The sequence below is a fragment of the Anopheles coluzzii genome, chromosome 2 (assembly GCF_943734685.1).
Source record: "Anopheles coluzzii chromosome 2, AcolN3, whole genome shotgun sequence".
NCBI lineage: Eukaryota > Metazoa > Arthropoda > Insecta > Diptera > Culicidae > Anopheles > Anopheles coluzzii.
The window spans coordinates 113,928,231-113,955,930 of record NC_064670.1 but is presented as its reverse complement, the minus strand read 5'-3'; the positions used below and the strand labels follow the sequence as shown (position 1 = coordinate 113,955,930).

General features: G+C 42.1%; 2 protein-coding genes across 5 annotated transcripts in view; both read left to right on the top strand.

Moving 5' to 3' along the window:
- The window catches only part of LOC120948204 (DE-cadherin-like), a 33,470-nt gene extending 16,234 nt beyond the window's left edge, over nucleotides 1-17,236 (top strand). Inside the window, exons 1-3 of one of the 4 annotated variants that reach the window (XR_007451868.1) lie at nucleotides 8,757-8,855; nucleotides 11,056-15,577; nucleotides 15,684-17,236. Coding sequence is in view for 3 of the 4 variants with exons in the window: in XM_049605474.1 (XP_049461431.1) it covers nucleotides 11,099-14,536 (3,438 nt within the window). In the remaining variant the exon portion in view is untranslated. Of the gene's footprint in view, nucleotides 1-8,756; nucleotides 8,856-11,055; nucleotides 15,582-15,683 lie in introns of those variants that run through there. The other 3 variants (XM_049605475.1, XM_049605473.1, XM_049605474.1) reach the window with 3 other exon arrangements.
- Nucleotides 17,237-22,681: 5,445 nt separating this feature from the next.
- On the top strand, nucleotides 22,682-27,439 carry LOC120953387 (dentin sialophosphoprotein). Its single transcript, XM_040373269.2, has 5 exons — nucleotides 22,682-23,388; nucleotides 23,474-23,707; nucleotides 23,775-25,425; nucleotides 25,718-25,857; nucleotides 25,931-27,439. Exons 1-5 carry the CDS (start codon nucleotides 23,151-23,153, stop codon nucleotides 26,104-26,106), a joined length of 2,439 nt encoding a protein of 812 aa, XP_040229203.2. The 5' UTR covers nucleotides 22,682-23,150; the 3' UTR covers nucleotides 26,107-27,439.
- Nucleotides 27,440-27,700: the final 261 nt, after the last annotated feature.

The window sequence follows — 27,700 nt, the reverse complement described above, 5'->3', positions numbered from 1 at the left end:
CCGACGACTCAGGGAAGCACCGTCGGTAAGATTTAGCACGAATCAGAGCCGGAGTAGGTATGTGCGGAAGCGGTTCCGAGCTATGGATGCGATTCCGAGTTGCCATCTTTAGACGGAAACTCCCAGCAGAGTGACCACAACTGATTGTATCTGGATAATATTATTATAATATTTTTTGGCCGTTTCCCAGAATTTTTTGGTCCAATTGTATTGATATCCAATCGGAAAATACCAATAATTTATGGAAACGAACCAAAAATCTATGGGAAACGATCAAAAAATCGTGGGAACGCACCAAAAAATCAGGGGGACTGACCAATACATTGTGGAAAACCCTGTAAGATACATTTATTTCAAATGGATATCAGTGGTTTCATACCTTTTGTTTCCGTTTCATTCAATGAATACTGATTGCAAGGTTCTAAAGTTTGCATCATCCAATAATATAGCTGGTAGAGCGATTTAAAATTAAAAATAATATAATTACTATAAATATGACTGCAACAGATGCAAATATCACCAAAAAAAGTGATTTATCAACCGATGTGGACCACAAATAACTGAAAGAAACGTTATTTGCCATTTTCGGCTGCATAAAATCTATCGTTTGCCCATTGATTGTGAGGTTTCGTATGCAACCAGTATAATCCGACGTCTCTGGTATACCCACGAGGTGCAATGGCCAATTGTATAACAAGCCTTTGGCAAAGTGATTGACTGTACCACCCAACAAAATAGACATGTTGCCTGGAAGAAACCCACTCAAATCCTTATTTTCATAGCGACTCCTACTGCTACCTTTCAATTTGTTGCTTGCAGTATGTATCTCAAACCGATGAGGCTCTAACACAATATCTACTGTTGTAACTGTATGTAAAATCAGTTGTTGATGCTCGAACCGAATCATTCCAGTTCCGTAGTCCAATAGTAAAACCAACATACCATCGTTGATTTCTAATGCCAGAAAAGGTGGCGTCTTCAAAGATGGGTCATACTTCAGGGGACCCATGTAGAATACCAACCCGTCTTTTTGTCGGGGCAATAACTCAAAGCTGATGTTGTTAACGTTGCTGTTGATCGATGGATAGATTGCATACCCACTTCCATCAAAACAGATGTCCAATTTCTCGCACTGGGGACCTTCGAACCCCGTGGGACAATTACACTTACCATTCTGGAAAGTGCCACCATTCAAGCATGCTACCAACGAAGATTCTATCTGTGGGATGCATTGTGCTTGCACCAATGTGGTCATTCCCACAAACGAGCTAGTGTTGGTGTGCACTACGATTGGCTTTTGTGATCTATGGACCCTGTTCTTACATGCCTGCTGACACATATGACCCTTCGCAAAGCATTCATCTATGCCAACCGACACAATCCGATACCCGACGTCTTCCTCCAATTGGCGTAGATGCAAACTTAACACTGCATTTAAGACCTCTGACGATGTGTAAATAGTATCATCTACTGCAAAGAACACGTCTAAGAATGCACCCCGGGTAAGCTTACGATTGTTGATCGTGAATATGTCCACCTGATCTGGGCTGGTATCCAGAATGCTTGCAATGCTTTGCTGAAGTCGATACATGGGTGTGTAGAGCTCACCCAGTGTCTGAGATATGAATTTCTCAGCCGTTACATTGTAGAAGCGAATCGATCCACTCTGGTCGACTGTTTTTGCCGAGATGTTCTTCACTGTCACCGTTACATGAGCAGATACTTTGTGTCGTGGAAAATAGGATGATTCTTCAATCACTGTAAATTCTAGTTTGTATATACCTACGGGTGTGCCTTTTAGCATCATAATCATACCGCTCTTGGAATTGAGCTTGAAGTGTTTCCTGGTTCCTGTACTGGCCCTCTCATCCCAAAGGAACAATTTATTTGAATTATCTTTAATATCATAATCGACGTACACACTTCCTATCAGTTTATCTGTAAGCATGCCTTCATAATTGTGAACCATAACGTATCTATCGTTGAAAATATCCCTCTCCTCATAACTTTTTGAAATCCTTAAACCATTTTGAAAAGTAATGCCATTACTGGTCCGCTGTTCTTGTCCGTGAATATTAGTGATTGCATTCTGGGGAATAATGTTAAGATCTCTGTTGATTATTTTAACTATTAACGTGTGAGAGCTCATGTTTGGTTTATCATTCCGAAATAAGGCGGATGGCGCGTTGTCTTTGGCCAATATTTTAATAAAATAAATGTCCTTTTTGTCATCAAACAGCCTATTTTGTTTCGTTACTGTTCCGGTGTGGGAATCAATTGTAAAATGCAGCTGATTACTTTCTGCGATGCTATACGAAATTATATTGTTAGCCGATGTACCATCCAAATCGTACGCATGTATTTGGATTACCGGTGAAGTATCGATAAGTTCATACTTCAGATATGATACAGCTTCAACGATCAACGGAACATTATCATTTACGTCCAGGATCATAATCTTCACCACAGCCTCCGCTGTTAGATCGTGCCTGTTTGTAGCTCTCACAGTTATCGTGTATTCGGTGACGCTTTCATAATCGAGCGCTCTTGCCAGCTTAATGTGAGCTGTATTATCAATTTGCTCCAACAGGAATGTGTTCATCGAGTTGGTCTGTTCAAATTTACCTCGAACTATCTCATAAATAACATTGCTATCGTTGTTTATATTTGAATTCGCTTCAAACACTGCCAATACCTGCTGAAATGCAGTGAAATTTTCGTGTAGTATGACGGGAGCTTCTGGCACTTTGGTGAAATATGGTACGCGTTTGTCAGAGTCAATTATGTGTACCTTCACATCAACTTCTGGGTTTTCTGATTCGTGTTCTATATAACCTTGATTGTAAGCTCGAACACGAAGTGCATAATACTCTCCTGGAATGCGATCGATGCGCTTAGCCAGTGTGAGTACGCCAGTATGTTGGTCAATCTCGAAGTAACTGCTATCTTTATATTCCTCTACAATTTCGAAATTAACAACGTTATTTGTTTCGTCGTCGATATCCTTTGCTGTGATGATGGTAACTTGCTGGTGAAGTGTCGTATTCATGAAAACAAACGCTTCATAAATGTCTTTATCAAACACTGGCGGATTGTCATTGATGTCTAGAATCGTCACTTTGATCGTGCACATATCATCCAGACTGGGCTGACCGTTATCGGTCGCTCGTACCGTGATGTAAAACTCGGTATCTCGATACGGAGGATCTCGATCGAAGATGTATGCCGAAAAGATCTCACCCGTATCTTCATCGATGGCGAAAAGCTGTTCTTCTCTCATTTCATTTAAAATGCTGAACTTTATCGTTTGAGATTGGTCTGGATCAGTGGCGGTCAGGCGGAGTACAGATGTCCCAGGTTCTTGTTCTTCTTTCAATGTCGGCTTGTATTCTCCACAATTGTGAAAGCTTGGTTTATGATTTACAGGTGCATTGAAATCTGCTGCAGCAAAACAGTGGCAATGAATCCAGTTCGATGAAAACAGCAATAGGACAAAACCTATTCGTCTCGTCATTTATTCATCTATTTCGTTTGACACAGATGAGAAATAGGAGTACTCCTGAAAAAAGCAATCGTAACAGTTTTTATTATAATGAGTTTTACCATCACTGCTTAGCTCTTGTGGTACCGCTTGATAGATTGTGGTGGAGCTTGTAAATGAACTATATTTTATCTGGGCACGTGCAAGTTAATTTAATATGATTTAATGTCAGAAATTCTCATTTTAACGAATGATCCTCTATCAATGCCAAAGATAATTAAAATAGCAATAGTAAAACACATTACAAACAAAGAGCGAAATGTGACATAAAATGCATATTTTTTAATCCATTTCACAATTTTATCGCACTTTCTTAAGCCATCGTATCTCTTACCAAAATGGCGAGTAGATATCAAATCAATCACATCGTGTAAAAAAATAACATAACCTTTTGAATAATAATTTTAATTTAATTTAATGTAATCTTTATCAGATATAATTTTGCACGTTACCATTAACGTAATGTTCATGTTCGTAAACAAAATTACTCTAATCAACACCGCGCATCTAGTGCAACACAATATCATTTGAAAGAAGGAAATATCTCGACACACTTTCATAGTCTATCATTATTAGTCTTTGGCATCGATTAATCGCATCATCTACACATCACCAACAAAACAATATCCAATGCATTGCACAGGATCTTAAACTGCATCAAACTTTTATTATTTATGTATATTTACTTTCAATTTCATCTGATTTTCAACTTTCCATATAATGTTTACAATGTATGTAAAGGCGTTTCCTTTACATTAAACTTTTTGTTACACTCTTTTTACAGGTAAACAGGCCAAGCAATAAAGGATTCCTAAAAAACGCTGGCATGTAACTCATCACTCACTATGCCGTAATGGTAAATTTTAAATATTTCTTACTACATCACACAATTGCTAGGGTTGAAACTTTCCACTCGTTAAATAACTTTTTTTTGTTACTCTCTTGGATGAAGATATGTTATGACAAGTAAACACAACATACTGGTTAACTTTTTACATTGAGTGCAAGCTATATACTTTCAACGCTATCAGTTCGGAAGTACGGAGCTTTGCTCTGTTCAACGATAATTCAATGCGTGGTATCTAATCAGTTTCGCTTATCAAACCAGCTTGAAAGTAGATTATCTGTTTCTTAGAAATCGTAAAGTCGAAAACCGAATGGATTTATTTCACGCGAAACCAGTGACGTGTTTAACGGTAAGCAAAGTAACCAACTGCGGGGGCCCCGTGAATGAGGGGCCCTGGAATCTTTAGTCCATTATCCATAACAGTAGATAGAATATGGCACTGTATTAGCAAGGAGGGCCCTGTGGGTGATGGTCGATGGGGCCCCGCGCTAGGGGGATGCTGGGCTTTTAAAAAGTCTATCACGGGGCTCCAACGACCAGAACGTACTTTCTTTACTCTTCCGCGCTGAAAAAAAAATCCTTATATGTTATCTCAGGTGTTATGTTATCTTCAGTTATGGTTTATTTTAAAAGGAACAATAACAGAAAGCAGAATTCAGAGAAAAGATTACAACCACGCTTTTGTAGGCTATGTGGCATTAATGCTACGTGGCATTAAACGAGCAGGGTGAATTTAATGTATTTTTATTTCTCGAATTACAAGCGACACTGTTGAGCGTTTCTACATACACCGAGACTGCAGCTGAGAAAAAAGCTGACAGCATGCTTTGACAGCGACTGACAGCATTTTCGGTGAGAGAAATCTCCTCAGCATGCAAAGAACGATGGAGCTGAGAAAAAAATAAATTGGCAGTTTATAGCGAACGATCAATTATAGTTTGCATTTTTGCTGTCTAATAATCGTAGAAATATTACTAAAAAGTAAAAGAATTTAGCGATTCAAATGGATTTTTACAACATAATTTTAAAAGTCTCATCTCGGCGCTTTCCGGAGCTTCTACACACACCGGCGTGAGAAACCGGTTGTCAATTCTCTCACAGCCATCTCTCAGCTGCAGTCTCGGTGTATGTAGAAACGCTCGTTTATCAAGAATCGTATTTCCCAAGTTTGATAAAATATAAGGTAAAACAGGCGCTTACAGGGTTTTCCAATTGAATAAATAGAGTATGCTGTTGATCTCAACATCTTTGATATCGATGTCAATATTTACCACGGCTTAATGCATGCATCCATATCAAAGTCTATATAATACAGAGGTCGATGCATAGCTCGATTTTGGTCCACCATTTTGAAAGCTTGTTTTTGACAGTTGAAAAAGATGAAAAAGTGTTCAAAAACGATTCCAAACAACCAAACACTAATCAGGGCTAATTGTGCATTTTGTGCACAAAATCTAGTGTAACTATACATTTCTTTCTCATGAACGTGGCATGGAGTAGTGTTTTCAGTAATTTATCACTTAAAAACGACCACAATCAGAAATCTAGCGTCTTAGCCTTGGTGCTCTTGAACTGCACATGATGAGTTCGTCGTAATTTCGGGCAATAATCTGATTGATTGAATTGATAATTACACTATAATTATATATTTTTTTGATATTCGTCAACTTTTTAAAGAACAAGATTATGAACAAACGTCGTAAAAATTACCGAAAATGAATTCAGACCACTGCATGCACAACAACTAAAAGCCCAATGCATACTGCGATGAAACTATTGAAGCTTTTTCATCCAGCTGTCAACACTTTCCCACGCTTTTTGATCAAATGTTCTGGATGACTCGACCTCTGTATTATATGGACTTTGCGATATTTCCAGTGCCCTACTTTCCGATCATATCGACATTGGAAACAACATTCATTTTAAGCACATCTCTTGGAAATGCCGACAATTAAATGCCATTCCCATTTCCGTGCCCTTCTTCTTCTTCTTTTTTGGCACAACAACCGCTGCCGATCAAAGCCTGCCTGCAACCGCTAGTCCAATTCACTAGGCTTGGCTAGGCTTTCAGTGACATTTTGTTACCGTAACAGGATAGTCAGTCCTACGTATGGGGGCACGGTCTATTCGGGGCTTGAACCCATTACGGACATGTTGTTAAGTCGTTAGAGTTGACGAGTGTTCCACCCGACCGACCCAACCATTAATTCTATTCATCGCCCTACCTGACCATCAATTCATAACACGTTGCATATCAATACCCAATCGTTCTAAAACATTTACCACCGCCTAAAACATCTAGCTTTTCTGGTCTGCAATGCCAAACACACTCATCATCATATCATCACATCTGATCGTACAATGTTCCTGAACTTCACTTTTTCCCGGTTAGAGTAACGGTAACGGTTAGAAATTTTAAAAGGGGCGGTCCCGTGGTACGGTCGTCAACTCGAACGATTCAATAACATTCCCGTCACGGGTTCAAGTCTACAATAGACCGTTCCCCGTAGCAAGGATTGACTATCCGTCTGCGTGCTAATGAATTACTACTGTATCCAAAAAGTAAAGGTGACTTTGCGTTTTTTTCTTAAATGTTTTTTTTTTATTCGGCCAAATATAGGACATCACCTTCGAAGTAATCCCCTTCTGATGCAATGCACCTCTTCCACCTCTTCCTCCACTTCTCGAAGCAGGTGGAAAACGCGGATGCAGGGATGTCCTTTAGTTCCGCCGTCGTTGAGGCTTCTCCTCGATAGTGTCAAAACGGTGTCCCCAAAGCGGCCGTTTTAGCTTGTTGAACAGCCAGAAGTCGGCTGGTGTCAAATCTGGCGAATACGGCGGTTGCGGAACAATATGGGTTCCAGTTTTTGCGAAAAACTCCCTCAAAATGATGGCCGTATGGGAGGGCGCATTATCGTGATGCAAAAACCAGCTGTTGTTTTTCCACAAATCCGTTCGCTTTTGACGGATGAACTTCCGCAACCGCCGCATTGCGCTTAGATCTTCTTCTTCTTCTTTTGGCTCAACAACCGTTGTCAGTCAAGGCCTGCCTGTACCACTACTATAGTAGCTGACCGCTAACTGAGAGGTAAACAAGCTCCAGTTAACGAACAATGTTCGCTAACTGGAGTGACGTTTCTATGGATTGATTGTTTTGATTGGCGTTGACTGGAATAAACATACCAAACTTTTTTATCATTTATGTTGATATAAAGTATAGTAATTCGTGTAATAACAAAAATTAATAGCAAATATAGGCAAGAGACCCTAAATTTGTTTGAAAAATGCACATTTGCGACAAATTTATCTTCATGAGATTCCGGATGTTTCATGTTTTGACGTTTAAGTGTTCGTTAACTGAGAGTCACTCCAGTTAGCGAACCTCCAGTTAAAAAGCACTCCAGTTAAAACACATCCAGTTAGCGGTCACCTACTGTACTTGTGGGCTTGGCTTTCAGTGACTTATTGATCCCCCCATAGCAGGATAGTCAGTCCTACGTATGGCGGCACGGTCCATTTGGGGCTTGAACCCATGACGGGCATGTTGTTAAATCGTACGAGTTGACTACTGTACTATGAGACCGGCTCAATTGCGCTTAGATAGTACTCTTTGTTCATAGTTTGGCCATTCGGAAGAAATTCCTTGCGAACCACCCCACGGTAATCAAAGAATACCGTAAGCATCACTTTGATTTTCGACCGGCTTTGGTGACCGTTCGTCCGGGGAGACCATCCACCTCGACCGACGACAAAAACACTTATCGCAGCTCCGAAAACAAATTGTTACTCCTAGCCGGGATGATGCAGTGACTTGAAACTTGGCAGATCTGTTAAAAACATACATATTGACAAACGAAAAATAAAAACGAGGGGCTTCTTTTGGCGCACGAAATTTGACATCCAATGTCACCTTACTATTTGGACAAAGTAGTAAGTCTCGAATGCCTTATAGGCCCGGAAGTCCGCGTAGGACGTTACGCCGACTAGAAGAAGAAGAAGAAGAAGATATATTAAATTATTTAAGAACCGATTGACTAACATGGGACTCACTCTCAAATAATGTATTGTTCGTCAAAGCTCTCCATATTATTCACACTTTCTCATGCGTAGTAATCGAAATAATACTTGACCCACGCAACATAGCTCCCATCAACTACATTAGACGTTTGGCCTAAAGACCAACAAGTACAGGTTCATTAAACGTATTCAATTATGCAACCGACTGTTAGAATGGAGTGACGCCTCGGTAAGTAATCGAATCAGTGCGGCTTTCTATCGTATCGCGCAGCTTATTCATCGTTTCCAATTTAGCTAACTTAGTTATCTGTGATAACAACATGTTACTGATAAGAGATATAAAAACCCAAAGATTTGACGAAAGCTTCTCAGTTCGACAGAGTATCCCAATGCATTGTGTTAAAGTGTTACTAGTAATTCAATGTAGATGCATCGGATAATCAATTTCCGGTAAGTTATCAATAGCGAGCAGTGATATAATATGGATTTACAAATCAGTGTGTTACAATAGGAAAATGTGCAAAGGCCGTGTGTTATAGTGTTAAAGTGCGTATGGATGACTAAAATGTGATTTTTAAGCATTACTAATTGTTTATCACCATTATTGAGCCTTAAGTGATCTTCATAAATAAAGCTGTTCTATTGCAAAACAGTCAAGATTCAACAGAGAAAAGCGGCACTGCACTACACTACATCACTAGAGAAAAAATTGATCAAGAAACAGTTAACTGACCTGCAAAACGCCAAGTACGATTATTTTAAAACGACTGCTTGCCACTTAACAGCAATATTGGTAAACAATATTGTTTAGAGAACTATCAAATTTATCTTTTAAAGTATCCAAAATCGACTTCCAAATGGACTATTAATATTCAATTTACTAAATTCAATTTTGATCAGATTACTGAAAATGAACTTTCTTCACTATAAATATTTACTATGGAAGAAATACGAGACATATGACAAAAAATACATAAAAATCTTGTGAACACGTAATTTAGTACCACACAACCGCATTCGCATTTCCTAGCTACGGGTAGAGTGGTCCAAATATCCGTTTCCTCCCGCATCGTAGTTGTAGTACTCATCGCGTGTATCAAACAGATCACTGGACTGCACCCATCCGATTTTACGTGTATTTCAATGCTATTTAATGAAAATAAATGATAAATAAATAAATGAACTTCTTTATGGCGCTGTTAAGACATATTGGATGTTTAGATTGAGAGAAAGGTTCCCATTATTTACAACGATGCTAAAATTATCTTTGCAAACCTTTTCATTTGAACATTTTAACAAACATTTCAACTCATCGGTGCTCTAATTGGCTCTGCACGTAGAGCTATGCGAACATGTTTTATGAAATTGGATCTTGGCTTTAGGTTTGCAGAGTTTGCCTGTCGCTGTTCTAGACGATTCGAAACCATTCCCCTAGCAGTAATGTATTGTTACCATACTGTTATCGGCTTGAACATAAAAAAAAATTATCGCTAGTTTACTGTATGTGCTTACGTTATATGATTTTCCAAGAAGGAGATAATGCGACGCAAAATATTGCAAGGTTTCGCAATCTTTAGGAAGATTAAACAGTTACGATTAAAACCAAGGCGTCTCGAGTTCAGCTGTGAGTACGTAGGACGATAAAAGCACCTGCAGAACTGCTGAATCACTATCCTACTCTATGACTCACTCTGTACATTTGTACATTTACCACATACATTTGCCAGGTGCAAGTTATTCAATGTTTTGTTAAATAATATTAAAAATTAGTAGTCAAAACAGTGTTGAGTAATGTGTAATGTGAAGTGACGTAGTTTTACTGAATACAGTGCAGTTGCTGCTTTGTGTGATTATGGATCTACTCCTCCTTACGTAATATTGATTATCCTGCTGTGGGGACTTAATGCCCGCGTACACACGACGCCCATGGGCCTGCCCATGCTTGATTGTAGAGCTGATAGCATACGATTATATCTTCGCCATTAATGTAAGAGGGATAGGTTTTTACTACGAACGTACCCGAAAGGTATGCATGCTTCACTCATCAGGTTCTAAAGGCAAGGACAAGGCAAAAGGGACACAGAAAAATTTCCTCTCGGCCATACATGTCCTCTAGACGCGTTGTCTATGCGTCTCGCTCGGTATCACATCGCCATACTGCAGACACGCAGTACAACTGCGGCTACCTGTTACGCACAAATGTTTAACGAACACAACTATTCGGATCGGCTCGATAAACGTCGGGTGAACGCCTGAACGCAAGGAAGCAGACTTTATTATGTTTTTATGACTTCTGCTGTTTTGGACTTCACTTTTGGACAGAGGCAATGAGTCACTGATCGCTAGCTCCATTAGTGGCAAAGGCATGCCTAGACCAACAACGGTTGTTTTGTCAAAGGATAAGAAAAAGGTAGGCAAACTATGGCCGAGTATAGTCTTGGATTTGGTCTACCAATGTTTGTGTTTGTTGTGTCGTTTTATGATTTACTGGTAGATCTCATAGGGAGGAATATGGTATGTAGGATGTAGGTGTTGTGTTTTCACGTTTGCTTCTTCAAATGAGGGATCATTGCCATTACATTAAATAATACCAACAAAACATTGATAGAGGTTAAACAAACGACTGCGAACTTATCTTATTTCATTTCAGAAAGGCATAACGCAAACGAAATTCAAACAAAACCAGCAAAAAAATGAAACCGTTCAAACCGATTATCATCTTCATGATTTTATCATTCTGCATCAATGTGCATGCAGCAAATATTCAAGCCAAGAATGAAGCTACAAATGAAAATGACACAAAAAGTCACACCGTCGATTCGAATTATATTCCCTCGTTTACCAAGATTCCATCAGCCCCCATCGAACTCAATGAAACATACGACCAATTCAATACAGCAATAGCCGAACTTGAGGCAAACACGAATTTAAATGATGGAACAAGTATTATATTTGATCTCGCTCTAGATAATGATGCCACATCTAACATACAAAATACATTTATCTTAGAGCAGGTCAATAACACCGCATACATAAAGCTGGGAGGCAAACTTGACTATGAAAAGGTGCAAGAATATAGAATCACGGTACGAGCAATGAATGTAAAGGGCTTGAAGGCAGAAGCAGTGGTTCTAATCAAGATCCTGGACGAGAACGATAATATTCCAGAGATCACAGGAAACCTTAATGGAGTTATACTGGAGCACGAGCCAGCAGGCACGTTCGTGATGCAAGTAAAGGCACATGATAATGACGGGACATCGGCCCACAACATCGTATCATACCGGCTCGAAGGAACTGCTCGACAGTATTTCCACATTGACAGTAAAACTGGCAACATTACGTCATTGGTGGAGTTCGATCGTGAGGCGAAGGATATTTATCCTGTAACTGTGGTTGCCGAAGATAACTCACCGTCCGTGCTGTTCAATAATGGAAAGCCAAACAGTGCGGTAAAACAGTTGTTCATAAGAGTTTTGGACAAAAACGATCATCCACCACAGTTCGATGAACAATATTACGAGGTGAACAATATACCAGAAGACGCTGACATCAATACAAGTGTTATCAAGGTGAAGGCAACGGATCTGGACAAAGATCCCAAGATTAAATACAGCATAATAGAGAATAACATTGGAAAGGCGTTTAAGATCGATGAGGACACCGGTCTTATTTCAGTTAACAAAAAGCTCGACTATGAATCGATTCAAGAATACGATTTAGTCGTGCAGGCCCATGACGGACTTTTCAAAAGCACAACCAACGTACGGATTCAAATAAAAAATCTGAATGACATTGCACCGCAAATTTTGACCTTAACAAACGTCACGATCAAGGAAAACACCATTCCTTTGGATTGTATTGCAAATTTGTGGGCCTATGATCCAGACATCGAGAATTTCGAGTACCCACAAAACATACAATATGCACTTCCAAAAGAACACCAGCACCTCTTAAGCATCGACGACAAAGGATGTCTTAAACTGCTCCACCCTCTTGATCGTGATCCTCCACATGGGCAAGAAGTGTTACAAATCAATGTTACCATTACAGATGAAAACGGTAAGGGAAGAACGGCGATGGAAACAGTTTACATCTTCGTTGAAGACATTAACGACAACGCGCCCCAGCTTACCAATAGAATGCCAGTTGTGTGGAGCGAGAACCGCCCTTCAGCCATGATCACGAAGCTGACTGCAGAAGACGCTGATGGAGAGCACAATGGACCGCCATTCTTCTACAGCGTCGATCCCGACGCCCCAACCGAGATTAAAAATCGCTTCCAGACTGTAGGTGATGAGCTGTATTCATTGGCGGACTTTGATCGCGAGCAGCAGAAACAATACGTGGTACCGATACTGATTCGAGACTCGGGTCACAAACCGATGAGCGCCGTCAGCAAACTGTTGGTGGTGATTGGTGACAAAAATGACAACGAAATGCAAATGGGCCAGAGCCACATTCTCGTCAACAATTACGAAGGTAAGTTTGCAGATACGCAGATCGGTCGAGTGTATGTCAGCGATCCAGATGATTGGGATGTATCAGATAAGATGTTCCTTTGGGATGAGATGACGCCCGAGACGAATAGGAAGCTCTTCAAACTCAACATCAACACCGGTATGATCACGATGATAAAAGGCACACCCGAAGGAATATACAATCTAGAATTTACATTGATTGAAGAATCATCCTATTTTCCACGGCACAACGTATCTGCTCGAGTTACGGTGACAGTGAAGAACATTTCGGCGAAAACGGTCAACCAGAGTGGATCGATTCGCTTCTACAATGTAACGGCTGAGACATTCATATCTCAGACACTGAGTGAGCTCAACACACCCATGTATCGACTTCAGCAAAGCATTGCAAGCATTCTGGATACCAGCCCAGATCAGGTGGACATATTCACGATCAACAATCGTAAGCTTACACGGGGTGCATTCTTAGACGTGTTCTTTGCAGTAGATGATACTATTTACACATCGTCAGAGGTCTTAAATGCAGTGTTAAGTTTGCATCTACGCCAATTGGAGGAAGACGTCGGGTATCGGATTGTGACGGTTGGTATCGATGAGTGCATCGAGAAAGGACATACATGTACACAGACATGCAAGAACAAGGTCCTTAAAACAGCAAAACCAATCGTAGTGCACACCAACACTAGCTCGTTTGTGGGAATGACCACCTTGGTGCAAGCAGAGTGCATCCCACAGATAGAATCTTCGTTGGTAGCATGCTTCAACGGTGGTACTTTCCAGAATGGTAAATGTAAATGTCCCATGGGATTCAAAGGTCCGCAGTGTGAGAAATTGGACATCTGTTTTGATGGAAGTGGGTATGCAATCTATCCATCGATCAACAGTGGAAACGTTAACAACATCAGCATTGAGTTATTGCCCCGACAAAAAGACGGGTTGGTATTCTACATGGGTCCTCTGAAGTATGACCCATCTTTGAAGGCACCACCTTTTCTGGCATTGGAAATCAACGATGGTATGTTGGTCCTACTATTGGACTATGGAACTGGGACGAGCCGTTTCGAGCATCAACAAATAGTTTTACACGAGATTATTAAAGCTCAGGTTATTTTACAGCCATATAGGATTGAGATAAAAACGGTGAACAATAAGATGGTGAGCAGTAGGAGTCATTATGAAAATAAGGATTGGAGTGGGTTTCTTCCAGGTAATGTGTCTTTTCAACTAGGAGTTTCATCAATTAGTCTCGATAAGCTGGGATCGCTATACAGCTGGAAATATGTACCATTTACGAAGAGTTTCGATGGTTGTCTACGCAATCTTACAATAAACGGGCGCACGATAGACCTTACCCAAACGAGTCACAAACATAATGTTTTATTCAATTCGCAAGGATTCACAGCAATAGGAAAACAAAAGTTTTTGGTATGGATTGTAATTTTAAGTTTAGCGATAATGGCGATGTCGATACTAATCGCTATACGATTAAAGGACTACTTAAAAACATGGATTAAGATATTAATCAGAAAACTGCAAACAGAATCAATGAACATGATGGTAGAATTGCATCCTGCACCTGAACAATTACCATCTTTTACCGAAGTCGATGAAAGAAGTGTCGGATTATTGAGTGGTATGTCAACTCCTTAAATCAATTTTGATATTTTTTAGTGGTTGTATAATCTCGTGGTTAGAGTAGCAATATCTTTTAATTTTATAGTATAACAATGACCGTTCGACATCATAGGACAGAGAGACAGAAAATATGTTGAACAAAATATTAGATCATCAAAGGATAATCATTTTAGCTAGTTCATACTAATTTTAAGATAATTATCTTGTAACAATAATACTTTTAACTTTTTATATGCAGAACTATAAATCAAAAATAAAGGGTTGGTAGGTTAAGAGTATACAGATCTCGGTCCAATGCTCTTTTCCATACACCTTCCCATTTTTTTGAAGTTCTTACATTTCTCAACCGATAATCTCTCTCAGGCTAGTTTAGCAATCTCGCATTCTGGTGCTACCTCAATAAATTCGTAACATAAATGAATTAACAAAATATTGAATTCTATAAGCAATTATACAATCTAACAGTAACAGTACAACCTTTGAAAGAGATCTTATTCGGTAACTGCTTGTCGTGTATAAATACTAGTTGAAAACCCACGTTACCAGTAAGAAACCCACTCCATTTCTTCATTTCGTAACGATTTTCTTAAACAACCAATGATAATAACAACATTGTTATTGTATCACGCACCCACCAAGGACGCTACGTCACACACAAGTTCACACTGTCAGATAAAACGCTGGAGTAAAATCATAACAACTAATCATTGGATTTCTTCTTGGGTCATCATGATCATGTCATGTTTATGCACGTTGCTGAAATAAAATTAATTTAACATTTTTCTTATATTTTTCAGCAAACAACCCCATGGCGATTACCATCAAGGCATATACTAGTAGCAATCAATTTTACTACAAATATTATTTATTACTATTTTTTCAGGATCTTCTACTTGAATTTCTGCTTCTACTACTGGTGGATACATGCCTCCGTCCATAAGCTCAAGCCTCCGAGCTGTGTCAAATCAGTCGTAAATCAGTCACCCAAACGAGATTGATGTCCAAAAGATGCATGGTATTAAGGGGTCATGTACGAATGAAGAAACATAAATAAGGGTAACTTTTGAAACTTTTCTAAGGAGAAAGGAGCTAATTGAAGGAACGTTTAAAAACAAAATTTATTTATTTATGACGATGAACTAACCTCCCCCCCGCCATTTAGTATTTTTTATCATTTTTGGTGTTTTGGGCGACCCCGTGGTAAAGTTCAACTCGAGTGACTCAAAATCATGCACGTTATTGGTTCAAGCCTTGAATGGACCGTCCCCCCCCCTAGCAAGGACTGACTATCTGGCTGCGTGGAACCCGAATAAGTCTCGAAAGCCGTTTACAGGCAGGCATGTGCGTGTAGGAAGTTATGCGAAAAAGAAGAAGAAAGTGATTAAAAATTAAATTATATATTTTTTTTTCTCAGGGTTTTGCAAGTCATAATTAAATGTGGGGCGGTCCCGTAGTACATGGGTTCAAGTCTAGAATGGACCGTCCCCCCGTAGCAAGGATTAACTATCCGGCTGCGTGGCAATGAATTAAGTCTCGAAAGCCTGTATAGACCGGCATGTCCGTGTAGGACGTTACGCCAAATAGAAGAAGAAATTTCTGTTTTCACTGCCAGTGCATTTTCACAAGCTCTAAATTCACTCTGGCTGTTAAACGTTGATTTTTTCGCCATACCTTAGCTATTTTAACAGGTTCTATATGATTTATCAAATGGTCTGGATTCGTTTTTGTTATATTTAAACACGGTCTGTGGTTGATAATATTGTTTATGCATTTGATCGTGATACTAAACAATATATTTCAAAAATAATATTATTTTATGGAAAAAGGACTGAGCACTTGCTCAAGAAAATAATTTTGAAAATTCATTTTGCGTCTGTATAGCTACGCTGCGATGAAAAAATAAACGTTTTACAGTCGGAGTGAATCTGGAGCTAGTGAAAATGGTTTGATAACATTTAATTCTGACTTGTAAACCCTGTAATACAGGAAGGTTACTCTCCTATTGAACTTCGATTGTATGATTCTACGGAGGGCGAGCGTTACAGAACGTATGACCCCTAAGACTTGCATTTAACAGATATACCTACATTCTAAAGATAGAAATTAATGATTAAGGTTTTTTATCACTTGGCAAAACCATATTTTTGATAAGGTACTATATTTGATCGTTTCATAATATAATGAAGATTTTAGCTGAATGTTGAAAAGTTTGAAACAGCATTGCATGCACAAAAATGCAATGTAATGCAATTGAACAGAATTATTATGAATATTTCATAGTCTTTTACAATAAGTTTTTTTTTCCTATGGAAAAGAAGTAATCAAAAGTGTTGATTAAACAGCACATGAACACAATGAACATGTGTATGCACGTTGAACGTCTGAATAAGAAAATAGTTGACAATGTATTTCTACAATGATCATGTATACACTCTCAATATTTTTAAAATAACATTCGATTTGATACTAAAAACTGGTTGAGGTACTTTATATATTATTCTGTACGACGAAAATGAGCCAGAATAATCTTGTGCAGCTTCTACAGGCTTTGCTTTAACCCCCTCTGCCTTACAAACAACTTAATATTGTAACATTAATAACTTAATAATGATGATGTTTTTTGTTGTTAATTAACTTTAAAGTTAGCTTTGAAACAAGATAAAATTAACAGTGAGAGTCTTCATAGATTCGAGACACGCGCGCGTATTGTGAACTTTGAATAAATGCCTAAACAAGACATAATAGGAAATTGTTTGCTCGGATTCTTTAGTCAAGTTCTTGTATATTATATAAACTAATTTTTCATTACTAAAAATAACAATGATACACACAAAACATCTAACGATAGTTTCGACTCTCTCGAATCTATGAAGGGGAAAGGGTGGGACCATCATCATTATTATGTCTAGCGACCTAAAATGAAACTTTGTTAGCATAACTGACTTTAAAAAAAATACATCAAAACATAAAAAAGGTTGCAAAAATTATACCCTGCAATGTAATAATTAAAAGAAAAAACAAAAAAAGAAAAATATTTAAAATCTGACGGTTAACACATGCATAGAGCTAAAAAAAGTAGATAAAGCCAGGATTTTTTATGAAAAGCAACGATCAAAATATGAGAAAAAATACAGAACTAATTGCAATGATCAAGGAGCTATGCAACAAAAAAAAACAATTAAACGTGGCATCACTGGATGACTGAGCTAAATTACCGACACTACGGTTGCAAAACAATTAAAGAAACTAAAATATTCTACAGCATTTTTATTTGCAGTTTATATCTGATAATTAAAAGAGACCAGATGTACATAGGTAAGATGTATATCTTTGATCTATATTGTACGTAATTCATCTGTTTCATGTGCTAGAACTAAAAAAGAAAAAAATAAAAAAAAGTAATACTAATACAGGGTTTTACAAGTCATTTTGCAACGTGTGCTGCATATTTTGTCGAGCACGAAAATTACTTTGACTCCTAGTTTCAGTGCATTTTCAAACGCTAATTACTCAGTGCATAAAACGAGTTATGATTCAAACGACACATCATTTTAAAGCGTAAGTCTTCTTCGTTCCGTTTTTGTGCAATGTGTGTAAAAATGTGTCAAAATGTGTAAAATAATGTAGACAACATAGGAAAACCTGCACCTTGATAGGGCTGTCAAAATTAAACTTGTGTGGGATAAAATTAAGATTGAACCAGTCCAAGTATGCACTAGGAGTGTAAGTAAATTTCGTGCTCGACAAAATATGCAGCACACATTGCAAAATGCCCTGTAAAAACTAAAAGAAACTCATAAATACTTTCTGAAAATAAATTAAAATAAAGAAAGTGTAAGGTGATGTACGAAAAAGAAAAGTAATAAAAAAAAGTTCCCAACACATAAAAAAGAAATATACTGTAACTAAGAACATCTGAAAAAAATAAAACAAATCAGAATCAAACATTACAAAAAAAAGAAAAAAGAAACTCGAAAACAATAAAGAAGACTTCTTTCAAAACAGCAAACACAATAAAAGTCTTTTTTGAAAAGAACAATAAATAAAACTACAGTCTTTACCAAAAAAGAAAAAGAAAAAAAGAGATGAACAAAAAAACCCAGTGCATCAAAGAAACACCAAACATCTTTAATAAAACTGTTTTTATGGCTATTGTTTTCAATTCACAGATGAAAGAAAACCAACAGGATGTGGAGACCCAGCATAACAAAACCAGATAGTAAGCAGATCAATTTGCACTATGAATCAGACGGCATTATACATTTTGCATGTGTTATAACGACTAGACGAAAAGCTCTTGACCTGCTGATTATCAAGTTACAGCAAGTATACCGGTATTTGATGTATTCTTCTGATGGAGTTTGTTGCAAACTATACCAATTGAACTGCAATACTATGATTAAAATAGACCTTACCTTCCATTTTTAATATCGAAACAGATATGTGCGATATGTGTATCACGCCTCCATTATTAATATTGGATAGAATATGACGATTATGATTGCCACGATAGGAATACGGTTGCTGACTTATTGAAAGATTTTTTTATCAGAAACCTGTATTAATAGGATATTATCATACATCAGATTTTCTGAAGATTATGGATGAATAATTCTTTAAACGGTGAGTAAAAACTATCTGACAAAAACAAGTTCAACTCAATCTTGCTTAGAAAAACATTGAGAAGCTCATGTCCTAAAATTTGATTTCAGACAATTACAACACTTTTTAAGGCATGCTTGGTGATGTAGATAATGTATACCAGACGAAGGAGCTCCTGACAGACGAGCGGAGGATGTTCAAATGGTGGAAATGTTACTTCGAAGGACATCTGAAAGGAGCAGATGCAGGAGAGTGCGAATGGTACAGTCGACGAAGTGGAAATCTGGAACCAGGAGGAACTACCAGAAGAGTGGAGGCTGGGTATCATTGACCCTGGCAAAAAGGGCGACAGGGTGGACTGTTCAAATGTTCGTACCATCACAGTCCTCAATGCTACCTATAAGATCCTGGCCCGGAGTAGTGGAAGCTGGGTGTTATTCACCCAGCCTACAAAAAGGGCGACAGGCTGGATTGCTCGAATTTTCATCACGAATTTCCATCGAAATGGAGCCATCACAGTCCTGAATGCCGCCTACAGGATCCTGTCCCAGATCCTGTTCTGCAGACTGCAGATATCTTGCTACAAATTTTGTCGGCAGTTACCAAGCTGGGTTTGTTGGAGGCACATCCACCACCGACCAAATTTTCACAGATCCTCCAGAAGTGCTGAGAGCGCCAGATCCCAACGCACCACCTGTTCATCGACTTCAAGGCGACCTACGACACCATAGACCGGAAGGAGCTATGGAGCATCATGCAGCAGTACCACTTCCCTGTGAAGTTGATCCGGCTGTTAGAGATCACCATGAACGGGGTGCAGTGCAAGGTGAGAGTATCGAACTTGACGTCGAAATCGTTCGAATCTCACAGGGGTCTGAGGCAAGGTGATGGACTCTCCTGTCTGCTGTTTAACATCGCTCTGGAAGGTGTCATTCGAGATGCAGGGCTAGACCACGACATCCGTGGCACGATCTTCTACCGATCTCTCCAATTTCTTGGCTTTGCGGATCGGCAGGACAACAGCGAAGGTGTGTCCCGACCCGACTCAAACGCGAAGCAGCAAGAATTGGATTGAGAATCAATGCGACGAAGACAAAGTACCTGCTTGCCGGTGACTCAGACTATCTGGGAAGCAGTGTAATAGTTGACGGCGACAGTCTCGAGGTAGTAAAGGAGTTCTGCTATCTCGGGACGGTCATTACTTCGGACAACGACATCAGCAGCGAAATCCGGAGACGCATTGTGCAGGGGAATCGTGCATACTATGGGCTTCACCGACTGCTGAGATCCAGAAGACTTCGATCCCGCACGAAATGTGAAATATATCGCACATTGATTCGCCCGGTGGTCCTCTACGGACACGAATCCTGGACCATTCGAGCGGAGGATGCAAATGCTCTGGGCGTGTTTGAGCGACGTATCCTTCGGACCATCTTTGGAGGCGTGTTCGAGCATGGAGCGTGGAGGAGAAGGATGAACCACGAGCTTGCTGAGCTGTACGGCGAACCGAGCATCTTGACGGTGGCGAAGGCTGGCAGGATACGATGGCTGGGGCATGTCATGAGGATGCCGGACGGGCATGAATCCAAGAAGGTGTTCGACAGCGATCCCCAGTTCGGCATAAGACACAGGGGAGCACAGCGAACTCGATGGCTGGATCAGGTGAAACGAGACCTGACGGAGATCGGGTGTCTGCATAGACGGGAGGCTGCAGCCAAGGACCGAGTATCCTGGAGAATAATTGCTGACCGGGCCATGTCACATCGACGTGCTCTATAGTGAGCAGGCCAACAAAAGAGAGAGAGAGAAAGAGAGAGAGAGAGAGAGAGAGAGAAAGAGAGAGAAAGAGATAGAGACAGAGAGAAAGAGAGAGAGAGAGAGAGAGAGAGAGACAGAGAGAGAGACAGAGAGAAGATCCTGGCCCAGATCCTGTTCTGCAGACATGCGCTCATTGCTAAAGATTGCGTTGCTACCAAGCAAGTACAGTTGGAGGCAAGTACACCACCGACACAAATGTTTACTGTTCGACAGATCCTCCAGAAGTGCCGAGATCCCTACGCACAACCTATTCACCAAGAAACATTATGCAACGGAATCGGGATCGAAGAGATAGAGAGAAGAAGAGAGAGAAAGTTTGCGAGAGCGGAAGCGAAAGCGAGAGAGAGAGAGAGAGAGAGAGAGAGAGAGAGAGAGAGAGAGAGAGAGAGAGAGAGAGAAGTCGACTAAATGTGAATCGTCTAAACACGTACAACTCTTGTGTACAACAGTGTTCTGGAAACGGCCAATAATTATTTTCGTGTTTTTATCAAAAAGGTCTATTTAATGACATGATTGTTTACGAATTACAGTAAGTTTAAAAATTTTAAAAGAGTTTTTCAAAGGTTTGGGAAAGTATCCCACGGTCTTGAGAAACCCTGTAAGGATGAGATCTATCTCTATCTATCTCTGTCTGTCTCTTTATCTCTCTATCTTTCTCTTTCTCTCTCTCTCTCTCCCCCCTCTCTTTCTCTCCCCCCCCCTCTCTTTCTCTCCCCCCCCCCCCTCTCTCACTCTCTCTCTCCCCCTCTCTTTCTCGTTCTCTCTCCCGCTCTTTCTCGTTATCTCTCCCGCTCTCTCTCTCGCTCTCTTTTTCTCTTTGTTTCTCTTTATTTCTCTCTCTGCTCGAACGCACCGCCAAAGTTGAATGATGCGTCGCTCAAACACGCCTTAGCGGTAGACATTTTATTGCAATTGCATTTCAAACTAACAAAGTAACAAGAGCTTACCATGAATATTAAATAAATGCAAAAACATATCATTATTGTAAATCATGTATGCTGTAAAGATTTTTTATCTTCAATAGGTGCAGGAAATAAAAGAGTGGCTCGGAGCCGTTGATGCAGCGACTTCGGGTTGCGTCTTTAATCTAATCCCACCCGATCATTCGCACCCGCTGGGCTCTCGATTGGGAATACACGATTCCATACAATTCATTTCACGACCTGACCTGGAGTCAGGTGCGAGCCAGTCGGAATCGATTCCAACCCGTGGGTGTAGCGAGTGCGCTAAATTGGAGTCGAAATCCAATCTGACCCGCGGGTGCTACGAGCTCGGGTGGACCCGAATTATCCGTAGGTGCGAGAAAACATAAGCGACTCCGACCCGTTGGTGCAGCGAGTTCGGGTCGCTTACGGGTGGCTCCGACCCGGTAAATCTGATCCACCCGTCCACCACTAGTTTAGACTCATCACTAGTTGTCTTTGTTCAAAAAGCAACATCAGGAAGCTGCACAAGCGCTGCTTAGTAGTGACAAAGTGTATCGAACGTACTGAATAGTTTGTTTAAATTAGATACTTACATGATGCAATTTAATCGCTAATATTGTCCCGCATACAATAAAACCATTTATTCACGTAGTAAAAGATCCTCTCGTGGTTAACTCCGTAATAAAGAGGGCAAACTTGTCGAGCCAGTTCAATTTGTTCCGCATTCGACGAATATTTCTCATCAAATGTCAAATTCCGTTGTCCTGCGCTGAGCGACAGTGTCCAATGGCCGTCAAACGCAATCCAACACAAACACAAACTTGCCTTATCTGAGGAACTGTCAACAAAACAAAAGTTAGCGAAAAAAATAAAGATTGGTCAGCGAATAGCTCTGCCCCCTGCGTATGGCATTGTGAAATATTTAGCGATGTTTGCCTCATCACACTACCACCTCAGTAGTGCCCGTGCCACAATCGCTTGTTCCGTCGAGAAGGGAAAAACTGCATTCCCCTTGTAAACACTACGCCCAGAACCATCCCGTCCCGCAAATCGTACTCCACACGGCGCACACACACACACGCTCTGTGTCCGTGGTGCCAGCAAGTGTGTGGCAGCAGGGCTCGAGGGAAGTAGTCGCAATCTCTCCAGCTTGCCCGTGCGTCAATGGTTGCGTTCGTTTCCGTTTCGTTCCGTCGCCGCACTAGCCGTCGTTTGCTGCCGATCGAGCGAAGGAAAAGCACCGCGACCGCTGGCGACGACGGCGCCGCGCACCCGTCCACGCGATGCCCTGCGAAAAGTGCAATGTGAAGTTCGGCATCATAACGCGCAAAAAGTCCTGCTATGAGTGTCACCGACTGTTCTGCCGGAACTGCCTGTCGAAGCGGCAGGAGCGGTTCCTCTGCCCGAACTGTACCATCTTCACCAAGCGGCCTCTATCGCGCATCGATCTGGCCCAGCTAAAAGTGAAGGATCTTATCTTTTACCTGCAGTCGAAGCACATTTCCACGTCCGGTTGCGTCGGTAAGCAGGCAGGGCACGGGCTGCAGCAACTGCGTACCTCTGATATTGCATTCAATGACGCATTTATTTGATTTCTTTGTTTCAGAAAAAGACGACCTGATAAATCTGGTGATTGCTCATGTAAACTCTGGCGGCAGCTCGCCCCGCACGCCCGGCAGCTTCAGTGCCACCTCGTCCAACACGGAGTCGGCATCCGGTGGCTCATCCCGGTACGGCAGCTTCTATCGGAATGGCACCAAAAACTGTACCAACACGTTCGATCAGATCAAAAACACCTGCCAGAATTTGTTCTCTACCTTTTCGGAGAAAATCAACGGAGGTAAGTGCGTCAGGCGTATGCGTGCACTGCAATATGACACCGACGGGTTGTTTCTGTCGTTTCGCAGACGCTCCGGAAGCAGCGGGCCGGGCAAGCAGCGGGTTCGCAACGCAGGAAGAGCAGCGACACATCTTTACCCAGCCACGGTTCGGCAGCAACAATGTGTACCATTCCGTCGATCCTAGTGAGCGGCCGTCGAACGGCGGCACCGGCTACCATACCCATCCCTCTCCCTCCAACGAGGACGGCCACCGAAGGGCGGAACCCGAGCAGTACGATTCGGGTTCGATGGAACGGTCGGCACACTTTAGCAGCGCCAGCAGTGGAACCACCGGTGGGGCCGATACCAGTGCCGCTTCGTCTTCGTTTTCAACGCCCAGCCGGGAAGCGTCCGAGCCGCTGCTAGCCGAACAGCAACCGTCAGCCGTGGAGGGGCAAACGCAGGCCACGCTGGACGATCGCATCGAGAGCATACTGGCGCTGGAACCGGGCGGAAACGGGTGCGAGTGCTGCACCGACGACGAGGACGAGGAAGGAGACGGTGCAGTGACGAAGCAGATGGAGGCAGGTGGAAAGAGCGAACCAGATGTGCCGCAGCGGTCGAAGCAGGCCCGCCGAAGCCATTCCCATTCCAATCTGCTGTCGCCCGGGCAGGCTGGACCAAGCGCAGACACGTCGGCCGGTACGCCCCCGAAGGTGGTCACGCGCAGCCAAACGCCCTCGTCGTCGTTCGACGATCTGCTGGCCGACGGGGAGGGTAGCAGCAGCAATGCGGACCATGCGATTGCGCAGGATGCGACGCTAGCGGCCACGACCGAGACTGATGCACTGGGCACGACGGTAGCGTCTACCGACGACACCGACCAGTGGCAAATCATCAATACCTCAGAAGCGAACTGTGCTGGTGCTGGTGATGATGGTGACGATGAAGAGGGTGGTGGGGGTGGTGGTGGTGATGGTGCGGGCGGTACACTGGAAGCGGCCACCCACAGCGATCTGCCGATGACCGATGCAACGAACGAAACCACCACGGTTACGACCAACGAAGCGGACGAGGAGAGCAGCGACAGTATCAGCCATTCGGTGGAAACTAAACCAAACCCGCTGCCCTCGGTGCCCGTCCTCGGCCACAGTCCTTCCGCCGGCTCGACGGTCGGGCCGGCCATAACGCGCTGTCGCTCGGACAGCTACCTGCTGGCGGAGTGTCGCGTGCCGTCGCGTCCGGAACCGACCAACGATCGGCAGACGGCGGCTCTGCGTGCCGCCACGGTCAGCAGCGATGCAATTCCAACCTCTAGTCACCCGGCCAACCACACTGGCACGACGCACGGTATGTGTTTCCGCTGCGGCAAGCGGCGCAACGGCATCCGCAGGAAGTTGAAAAAGTTCCGCAAGCAGCTCGATGCGGCCACTGTTTCGGAGGTGGAAAAGCGCCGCAAGCTGGAAGCGTTCCTGAACTATCTCGAGCGGCGGAGCAAGGGCTCGTTCGATCTGACCGATTCCGAGTCCATCACCGAGGAGGCTAGCGTTAGCATGGGCGACGAGGCGGCCGGCGAAGGGGCGGCGTCCGGATCGCGAACTGGTGCGCACGGGGTACAGGCGGGACAGAGCATCCCGAAACCACCGGAAGATTTGCCCCTCTGTACCAACCTGTACTCGTCCGGCAACCTCGATCTGGTCAACATGAAGCAGATCAAGCTGAGCGACATTAAGGAAAGGTAAGCTGACAAAAGCCGGTCTCGTAGTACAGTCGTCAACTCGTACGACTTAAAAAACATGCCCGTCATGGGTTCAATCCCCAAATAGACCGCGCCGCCATACGTAGGACTGACTATCCTGCTATGGGGGGAATCAATTAGTCACTGAAAGCCAAGCCCACAAGTGGGTATAGGCAGGCCTTGACCGACATCGGTTGTTGAGCCAAAGAAGAAGAAGAAGAAGCTGACAACGGACAATAAACAATTGAACTGATTAGTAACGAACATCATGTTCCTTTCGCCACAATTTCAGTGCGGACCTGGACGTGCTGTCGGTGAAGCAGCTCAAGGGCATCCTAATGGTAAACCGGGTCGACTTTAAGGGATGCTGCGAGAAGGCCGAACTAAAGGAACGGGTGCTACGGTTGTGGCGTGATTATAAATCAATCCCATGTAAGTCGCCGATGGCTGGCTTTGGCGGTGCCTTTGCTCGGTACTCTATACAACCCCTTTCCTACTATTGCAGCAATCGAAAAACTTCCATCGGACGATTTGTGCAAAATTTGCATGGATGCACCCATCGAGTGTGTGATACTGGAGTGCGGCCACATGACGACCTGTACCGCGTGCGGCAAGGTGCTGAGCGAGTGTCCCATTTGCCGCCAGTATATAGTGCGGGTGGTGCGATTCTTCCGAGCCTAAATGCGGGTTTGCCACACTCACACACAGACACCTCGTCCCGAAAATCGTCTCAGGGTATTTGGTTAGGCCAAATGGTTCAAATGGGGCAGCTGATTTAACTTTCGAGTTTTAATTTCTCTTACAGCTTCTCGTACACCTACACCAAAGTGTGTTTATTATTTTGTTTTTGGTTAGCTATTTATTATGTTTTAAACATCGCTTCCCCTTCGTCCTTTCTTGTCCTGATTGAAAGAGGTATTTTATGGTAATTGTACAACATACACATCTATGAGATGAGTATTTGCTTATCGCTGTCTTGGTTGCGCCCTGCTGCCGTTGAAGGCAAAACCTGGTGAAGGTGTGTGTACACGCAATTTGACAAATAATAGTAAACATTAAGACACTATAGAACAAAAAAAAAAGCCCCGCAACATCATAGACACACACACACACTCATACTCTGAGCGAGAAAAACGAAAAATAATGTGATCTAGTTAATCTAGGATAAAATGCGCCAGCAAAGCGCAGTAGTACTGCAACCGAACTGATCGGCCTGTCCCACAAGTAATCCTTGCTTAATCAGTCAAAGTCGGCCGTAGTAAAGGGTAAAGGACTGCAGTAGCAGCAGCAACGGTATGTATAGGGAATACCCTTCAGAGTACCGAGATGCTCGGTATGGGGGGGCAAAAAAGGACACAAAATTGTAGCAAAAGAAACAAGAGTCTGCGATATACACTGCTAGTCCGGTGTTTTCGGTGTAGCGCGATTGGGTACGGGACCGGATCGAATGTGTTGAATGTGTAATTAATGTCTCGAAATGGCCATTCCTAACAAAGCATTAAAAAAAAAAACAGGAAGGAAAATGTGCACGTGCTCTGGGCACACGCGTTCGGTGATGTAAAGTGTGGAACCGTTCACGTGTGCCGTCACGGGTGTAATTTTGTTCCGTTGCGCGTAAAAGACAAACCTTTTACTTCCTCCCCTACTCCCTAGTGTGAGCGCGGGATGCGTGCCACCTGATGCTGTTCCTATACAACCACCAACCTATCAAACCTCTCTCCCCGCAGCAGTTGCCCGCACTGGGCACTGCGCCACATTTGTTAAAGGACAACACGCGTGATGAAAAAGAAAAAAAAAAACAACGCAATCAATCTAATTACTACTATTAATCGTTCGATTTCCCATTCTTTCCATTAGACTTTCAATTGTTGACAACGTAACGTAAGCGAGCGCAACGCGAAAAACAAAAACACACAAAAAAAAACAAAACAAAACAAAAAGGGTTAATGAATTCCAATTGCATCTAAGCATGAAAGTACCGTAACAATAAACTGCTAAAATGGCATAAAAAATGGTCAGAATAATTGGTACGCTAGAACTGATCCGAAGACTGCCAGTAATGTATGCCACTTTGTAGAAGTAGTTTCCAACACAATACGGCATTTTAGTGATGTTCGATCGTTTAATCTGATTTTGGGATTCTAATTTACAGTAATCAATACACCTCTTTATGAATTAATGTATTGGTGGGAGCACGGAATCGGACCTACTCGATTCCGATTCCCCGTTTGAAATCAATTCCGGAGCCGATTCCGATGCTGGCATCGATTCCAAT

Coding starts and splice junctions, on each gene's coding strand:
- LOC120953387 (XM_040373269.2), top strand. CDS start 23,151: ATGCCCTGCGAAAAGTGCAATGTGAAGTTCGGCATCATAACGCGCAAA. Junction 25,426..25,717: donor CTGAGCGACATTAAGGAAAG/GTAAGCTGACAA, acceptor CCACAATTTCAG/TGCGGACCTGGACGTGCTGT. Junction 25,858..25,930: donor TGATTATAAATCAATCCCAT/GTAAGTCGCCGA, acceptor CTACTATTGCAG/CAATCGAAAAACTTCCATCG.